Source organism: Salvelinus sp. IW2-2015, unplaced genomic scaffold (genome assembly GCF_002910315.2).
Source record: "Salvelinus sp. IW2-2015 unplaced genomic scaffold, ASM291031v2 Un_scaffold3735, whole genome shotgun sequence".
NCBI classification, from domain to species: domain Eukaryota; kingdom Metazoa; phylum Chordata; class Actinopteri; order Salmoniformes; family Salmonidae; genus Salvelinus; species Salvelinus sp. IW2-2015.
The window spans coordinates 72,597-80,704 of NW_019945011.1; the positions used below are offsets into that span (position 1 = coordinate 72,597).

General features: G+C 39.2%; 1 protein-coding gene across 5 annotated transcripts; it reads left to right on the top strand.

Moving 5' to 3' along the window:
* The first annotated feature begins 385 nt into the window (after window positions 1-385).
* Window positions 386-2,724, top strand: LOC112076411 (OX-2 membrane glycoprotein-like). Of its 5 annotated transcripts, XM_070441305.1 has the most exons (6): window positions 386-752; window positions 970-1,275; window positions 1,362-1,397; window positions 1,483-1,588; window positions 1,672-1,788; window positions 2,621-2,721. In XM_070441305.1, the coding sequence occupies exons 1-5, from the start codon at window positions 494-496 to the stop codon at window positions 1,754-1,756; spliced, it is 792 nt and encodes a 263-aa protein (XP_070297406.1). In that variant the 5' UTR covers window positions 386-493; the 3' UTR covers window positions 1,757-1,788; window positions 2,621-2,721. The 5 variants fall into 5 exon arrangements, with proteins under 5 accessions (XP_070297406.1, XP_070297408.1, XP_023998966.2 ...); XM_070441307.1 differs by lacking the exon at window positions 1,672-1,788 and having other exon boundaries at window positions 2,621-2,724; XM_024143198.2 differs by having other exon boundaries at window positions 1,672-2,721.
* Window positions 2,725-8,108: the final 5,384 nt, after the last annotated feature.

Here is an 8,108-nt window from a genome sequence, read left to right on the forward strand (position 1 = left end):
ATTAACACTCCCCCTACCAACACAAAATTGCCTCAAAAGTCATAAAATTGGCATTTTTGGCGCTCCTGCACATTGTATTAACAAAATGTCAAAAAAGACAAAGCAAAGCCGTGGAGACAAAATCTATGAAATATATTTAAAAATATGGCTTTAGCTGACCTTTTCTCCAAGCGACTTACATTTTTTATAATAATGGAAATCAAACCCACAACACACCATGCTCTACCAACTGAGTGTGTGTGTGTGTGTGTGTGTGTGTGTGTGTGTGTGTGTGTGTGTGTGTGTGTGTGTGTGTGTGTGTGTGTGTGTGTGTGTGTGTGTGTGTGTTGTGTGTGTGTGTGTGTGGGTGTGTGTGTGTGAGAGAGAGAGTTTGTAATGTAGTAAGTACTAAGTAGTGTGTAACTGTCTTCATGCAGGGCTCTCTCAGCTGGTGAGAACACAGCAGGTTGTCACAGCAACCCTGGGAGAAGATGCGGTCTTAACCTGTGAGCTTATGAAACCCAAAGATGTGCGGCAAGTCACCTGGCAGAAAGAGACAACTGGGACGAATGAAAATGTGGCCACCTACAGCAAACGCGGTTCCAATATCAACCCACCTTTTCAGGGGAAAGTGGAGTTTGAAGATGAGGGTCTGCAGAACTGCTCTATCGTCATCAGAGGAGTGTCAAGAGGAGACGAGTCCTGCTACAAGTGTCTGTTTAACACCTTTCCAGATGGACCTATCAGTGGAACGACCTGCCTCCAAGTCCATGGTAAAATCTGATAACATAATGTACTGTAAATTATTGACCCAGAACAACTTCTTCAGATCTTCACGCAGCCATTTTATCAGATCATACATCCAATGTCTTGAAACCATTTATCAAAATGAAATCATTCAGTAAATAATTTAAATGGAATCATTTAGTAAATAATGTAAATGGATTCATTGTGGTCTCACTGTGAACTGTGTCTGTTGTTTTCCTATAGAGCTGTATGGACCCTCACTCGTCATCACACAAAACAACAACAGTCACACCACTCTGTTCTGTTCTGCTACTGGACGACCTGTTCCTATAGTGACCTGGGAAGACACAGAAATTCTAGAAAATTCTACAATGGCCAATGTCACCCATCTCAATGGAACTGTCACTGTCACCATAACTTCCACGCTGGCAGCATTCAGTCTACCTGACAAAGACACCAGGGTTGGCTGCATGGTGTCACTGTTCTCTGGAGGTATCACCAAGAACGTATCTATGGTTATTCCAGCTAGCAATCAAGCTTCATTTGCTGGTGAGAAATGGTTCTGTACATGCCTACAGTAACAATCAGCATGCTGGTGTCATTCTGAAGTTATGTCTCTGTATGTTCTGTGCTAGGTGTACCTGAGGTCACTGATGGTGACAGGATCAGTGGTAAGTCATTAATCTAATGAACACATCTAATCTCTGACACGCTTATCTGTGAATTGTACCATTCTCATCTTGTCATCTTTCACAGTTAAACCAACAGGGATTGGTGGAGTGATGAGTTCACTGTGTTTCATTGCTGTGTGCTGTGGAGCTGCTGTGGCACTGTGGTGCAAACAGAGAAATACAATGAGAAGGTAAGTTTTACTGTTCAGATGACAAAGAGAAAATACTGTATTCATTTGACATTCTTTTTGTAAATTTGACAATCAATCTTTAGCCCAAATCCCACAGCTAATGACAGAGAACAGGAAGAACCATCAACACTCAACCCTCAACATGATGATCCTGAAATATTTTTATGATTTCAAGTAAACAGTGTTTGTACTTACTGTAGGTAAGAAATAGATTAGARAACATTGAATTGTTTTTCAGCATCAAATGTCCTCTCTGGATTATATGTAACTGTAAATACCCACAAAGCAGTTATATCACTACACTATTACAACAGATGATTTGACTCTTATCAGTATCATTGATGTTAATGTCTTTCAGGACCACAACAATCTCCAGTACATTCTAAATGTATTAGTACAACCTTATTGGATCATCCTGTTGGAGTGATAGTCATGGTGACTGCATACATGCAAATGAGTTGCATTTGTTGCATTGCTGCATTGTTGTTCCAGTATGTTATTTGTATTTTTTAGGGATCCCCATTAGCTGCTACTCTTCCTGGGGTCCAAACATATTGAAGCACATACATTACATATAAAACTAAAGATAAAACACTACATCATATAACATTATTACACTACTACATCTCTACAATACAACATGTTCAATACCACCATACAGCAACATACCACCATCCCCGTTGTTCCATAAGGTGTATTTTAACCTGCTTTAAAACATCTGATTCTACTGCTTGTATCAATTACCAAATGTGGAATAGGGTTCCATGTAGTCATGGCTCTATGTAGTACTGTGCACCTCCCATAGTCTGTTTTGGACTTGGGRRCTGAAAAGAGACCTCTGGTGGCATGTCTTGTGGGGTATGCATGGGTSTCYGAGCTGTGTGCWAGTRKTTTAAACAGACAGCTTGGTACATTCAGTTTGTCAACACTTCTTACAAAAACATGTAGTGATGCAGTAAATCTCTCCTCTACTTTGAGCCATGAGAGATTTACATGCATGTCATTAATGTTAGCTCTCTGTGTATTTTTAAGGGCCAGCCGTGCTGCCCTGTTCTGAGCCAACTACAATTGTGGCACCTGACCACACTACTGAACAGTAGTCAAGGTGCGACAAAACTATGGCCTGTAGGACCTGCCTTTGTAACGGATGTGAAATGGCTAGCTAGTTAGCGGGTACGCGCAAGTAGCATTTCAATCAGTTACGTCACTTGCTCTGAGACTTAAGTAGGGTTTCCCCTTGCTCTGCAAGGGCCGCGGCTTTTGTGGAGCGATGGGTAACGACGCTTCGTGGGTGACTGTTGTCGATGTGTGCAGAGGGTCCCTGGTTCGCGCCCGTGTCGGGGCGAGGGGACGGTTTAAAGTTATACTGTTACACCTTGTTGATAGTGTTGTGAAGAAGGCAGAGCTGTGCTTTATTATGGACAGACTTCTCCCCATCTTAGCTACTGTTGTATCAATATGTTTTGACCATGACAGTTTACAATCCAGGGTTACTCCTAGCAGTTTAGTCACCTCAACTTGGTCCATTTAAACATCATTCATTTCGAGATGTAGTTGAGGTTTAGGGTTTAGTGAATGAATTGTCCAAAATACAATGCTTTTAGTTTTGGAAATATTTAGGACTGACGTATTCCTTTCCACCCAATCCAAAACTAACCGCAGCTCTTTGTTAAGTGTTGCGGTCATTTCAGTCGCTGTAGTAGCTGACTTGTAGTGTTGAGTCATCCGCATACATAGAAACTCTGGCTTTACTCAAACAGCTACCCTGGGGAATTCCTGATTCTACCTGGATTATGTTTGAGAGGCTTCCATTACAGAACACCCTCTGTGTTTGGTTAGACAAGTAACTCTTTATCCACATTATAGCAGGGGGTGTAAAGCCATAATACATATGTTTTTCCAGCAGCAGACTATGACCGATAATGTCAAAAGCTGCACTGAAGTCTAACAAGACAGCCCCGACAATCAATTTGTCATCAATTTCTCTCAGCCAATCATCATTCATTTGTGTCAGTGCTGTGCTTGTTGAGTGTCCTTCCCTATAAGCGTGCTGAAAGTCTGTTGTCAATTTGTTTACTGTGAAATTGCACTCTATCTGGTCAAATATTTTCTTTCCAGAAGTTAACTAAGGGTTGGTAACAGGCTGATTGGTCGGCTATTTGAGCCAGTTAAGGGGGCTTTACTATTCTTGTGTAGCGAAATGACTTTAGCTTCCCTCCAGGCCTGAGAGCACACACTTTCTAATAGGCTTAAATTGAAGATGTGGCAAATAGGAGTGGCATTATCGTCCGCTATTATCCTTTTTAATTTTCTATCCAGATTGTCAGACCCTGGTGGCTTGTCATTGTTGATAGACAACAATAATTTTTTCACCTCTTCCAAACTGACTTTACGGAATTCAAAAGTACTATTCTTGTCTTTCATAATTTGGTCAGATATACTTGGATGTGTAGTGTCAGCGTTTGCTGCTGGCCTGTCACACCTAAGTTTGCTTATCTTGCCAATGAAAAAGTAATTAAAGTAGTTGGCAATATCAATTGGTTTTGGGATGAATGAGCCATCTGATTCAATGAATGATGGACCTGAGTTTGCATTTAATTCCCAATATTTCATTTAAGTTGCTCCAAAGCTTTTTACTATGATTCTTTATATCATTTATTTGTGTTTCATAGTGTAGTTTTATTTAATTTAGTCATGATTTCTTCATTTGCAATACGTTTGCCAATCAGTTGGGCTGCCAGATTAATTGCCATACCTTTTGCCTCATCCCTCTCATCCATACAATTTTTCAATTCCTCATCAATCCAAGGGGATTTAACAGTTTTTACAGTCATTTTCTTAATGGGTACGTGCTTATTAGTAACTGGATTAAGCCATTTCATAAATGTGTCAAGTGCAGTGTCTGGTTGCTCCTCATTACACATCAAAGACCAGCAAATATGATTTACCTCATCAACATATGACTCACTACAAACTTCTTGTATGACCTCTTATACACTATATTAGGCTCAGCCGTTGGAACTATTCTAAAATGGATTAAATAAAAGTGTAATGATCACTTTAATGGAACTGTATTTCAAACACTCTGGTCAGTTATGTTTGTTTTAGACCATAGCTGTCAACATTTGACAGTTTTTACTTTTTTATCTTATAAAAGTTTTATAGGGTGAAGAGGACTGAGTGACTACCATACTGTCTCACACACATCTGTGTGGTTCAGAGACCGTTTCTATCCATAGGCATTGTGGGTACTGAATAATGGACTGAATGGCTGACACACATAGGCCTGCTGGTTATTGTATATGTAAATACAGTATGTATGTAAATATATTTTGTAGTTGGTTAATGATGAAACATGATGAATCCAAACTAGACTTGTGTGGTTTTTATTCTTCACTTTTTTATAAAACAAATGTTTATAAATCAAATGTTAGGTACTTTCATGGTGTGTGTGGGTGGTTTTCTTAATTCTTAACTTTTTTTTAATCAAATGCTGTAAGATACACAATGTTGTAATGTACTTTGTTGTGTTTTTGTTTTCTACTTTTATAAATAAAATGTTAAAAACAATGTTGTAATGTACGTTGTGACATCGCTTGTTATACAATGTGTCATAAATCTATGGACCCAGATATCTTACAAAACGTTGAACGTACGTATCGTAAGGATCGTAAGAAAATCCATTCTAAATTGTTAGGATTGTAAGAATAGCGGCATACATGAAACATACAACGTTAACTTTCATCTGTGAACATACAAACAACATGTTACGATTACGGACTAACTGTTATGGAGGTGTATGGAGGCAAAGTCAACTGCAGGAAGAGCGGAGTAAATATAACGGCGCACTTTAATACAGGTAAATAATATTACAGCACATCACAATAGACAAGTTCCAAAACACGGTCTAAAACAAAAGTGCAACGCCTGGAAAAAATATACATAACAAATACCACCCTCAACAATAAACAATTACACACAAGACATGGAGGGAACAAGAGGACTAAATACATGTAGTTAATTATGGAATGAAAACCAGGTATGTATGAAACAAGACAAAACAGATGGAATAAGAGAAATGGAGCGGCGTTGGCTGGAAAGCCGGTGACGCCCGACGGCCGCCCGAACAAGGAGATGAGCCGACTTTCGGCGGAGTCGTGACACTGAACATTGATAGGCTTGTACTAAATCCTCTGGTTTTGGAATCTGCGCATGTAGCAGAATAAATAGCCTTTCAGAGATTTATGCCAGTGTTTCAATCTCACCAACAAGAAAAGCGTGGAGGAGTGCGCCCGAACCGCGCAACAAGCATAACACAGTCATAAAGAAAAGCGAAAGTAGCGGAAAACCTGAAAGAGGTATCACTGCACGTTTATGAAATTAAACAAGTCTCCATTCCTATTACTCCTCAGTCTTACTAGTCAACATTTACGTAGCGAATGTAATGGGATTATTTGTTTGCCGGCCGCAAGTCTAGACTAGACGAGGCTGAGTATTCACTGCCGTAGCAACAGTGAAGTTTCAGTCCGCTAGGATGTATCTCTAACCCGCTGGACGATAATTAGTCTGGGTGACGTGGACATCCCCAAGTGCACGCCAACCTTATCACATATGCATGACTAATTCGATATTGCACCATACCCATTGGCTCGTGGGCTCTGTCCGCAAGATCATAACCAGTCACGTATACGTACCGAGGAATAATGGAACTCATAACTCACGTAGTACTCTCCCAGGAAATCAATGACTCATAACCAGTAGGTATCTCAGAAAACCAGGATATACTGAATTCATAACCAGCTAGTAATCTACCAGGAATAATGAATCATCAACCAGTAGTCAGTCTACCAGGAAATAATGAATCATAAACCAGCTAGCTATACTACCACGGAATAATGGCAATCAAACCAGCTAGTATGCTACCAGGATTAATGAATCAGTAACCAGTAGTATCACTGGTTTCAATAATGAAACAGAATAATAATAGATGTTTGGTGAATCTATGAATTATTTATGACCACTGGAGTCTTTGCCACTCAAAATATTATTTTTATCTTTTGAAATGTATTTCATCACTCAATCTTGACACAGCATATTATGTAGGAGCGGTTGATATGAATGTAAAGTAATTTGACATGATTTATATGAATCGGGTCATGAACATATGGATTTATGGACAAGGGAGAGGTTAAGCGTAGGCTAAATCTGGCATAAGCTTATTGCAACACTTTACAAGAACTCTGTTGCAGTGGTCTTAGGTAATCTGTGTATAGGCTATTCTCTCCATCACAACACTGCTGCTCAGTTGAAGAGCTTGTGATCTCCATTTCTCCTTTGGGAAAACACCCCTCAGTCTCAGATGATGCCCTTCTGGAGGCATGCAGTTATAGTCATTATACCCTAATGTAGGCCTCTTTGCCTACTAGCCAAATAAAGTGCAGATCATAAATAATGCATCCAACTCATCATTCCATCATATTTTAACATTTAATTCATCCTTCATTCATTTCAGTCAGTCAGTATGTCATCTATTCAGTAATTTGTCTGAGTTGCAATAGAAATTAAATCAAAGAGAATAGAACAGTCTTATCCATTTGTTTTTTGAAATCCATGTGTGTATCAAAATTATCTAAATTCTCAAGTTCTTTAGCCTATCACTTTAATAATTCAATGTTTAATTTAGGCCTATCCCCCCCAAAAAAATAAGCCTTCAACTTGTAGGCATTGCAATTTAGACTAACATTTGGGTACTGGTTTCTTGCGGAATAATTTTAGAACTCTTTTTGTGTTTTCTATCTGTTTTTATTATAGGACTCCCCTTAAAGATACCCTAGCTCACAGGCCTCTAAATAAATCTTTAACAAAATAGTTGAAGAAGCACATGCAGTGGCTGATAGGGAAAAGAGATCTGGCAAKAAGAAGAGGCTATAGATAGTCTTGACCACTTGGCTATTTCGCTCAGGACAGATTATAGCCAAAACTCAATCAATATTTTGTTTTGTCTCATTTATTGATATGGATATAGCCTCTAAGTGATGAGGTTGTTCAACGCAAATGGCTATAACAAGCCTCCATACAGAGTGGAATTCACAAATACAACAGTCAAAATACCTAATATAAGGCCAACAGTCCGTGCTCCCAAATACTGGAAAAAGTGTGATTCATTAGGTTACATGATCACTACAGTAGCCCCACGCGTTTTATTACGGCCATTAAATAACACACAACAGCATGGCTATTTAGATATCGGAATAGGCCTGGCTGAAATCACATTTACTTTCTATTTTGGCAGCTCAGGCAGTTATTCCTCATTATTATTCCACACTATTGTTTATACTATATATTTATACCTTATGGGGATGTTATTCAACGAAAACATAATGTTAACTTTCACTGCTCACTGCGGATGACAACAACAGCTGACATTCAATGAAACAGTGGTGAAGCCCCAATACTATTGCCCTCGCTAGAATGCCTGTGTTTTCAGACATAAGGAAAGTGGATAGGCTGAAAACTTTCT

Excerpts from the sequence above, each read along its gene's own strand:
- LOC112076411 (XM_024143198.2), top strand. The coding sequence starts at position 494 with ATGAAACCCAAAGATGTGCGGCAAGTCACCTGGCAGAAAGAGACAACT. Across the intron at positions 753-969 it reads GACCTGCCTCCAAGTCCATG|AGCTGTATGGACCCTCACTC; the intron begins GTAAAATCTGAT and ends GTTTTCCTATAG. Across the intron at positions 1,398-1,482 it reads TGATGGTGACAGGATCAGTG|TTAAACCAACAGGGATTGGT; the intron begins GTAAGTCATTAA and ends CATCTTTCACAG.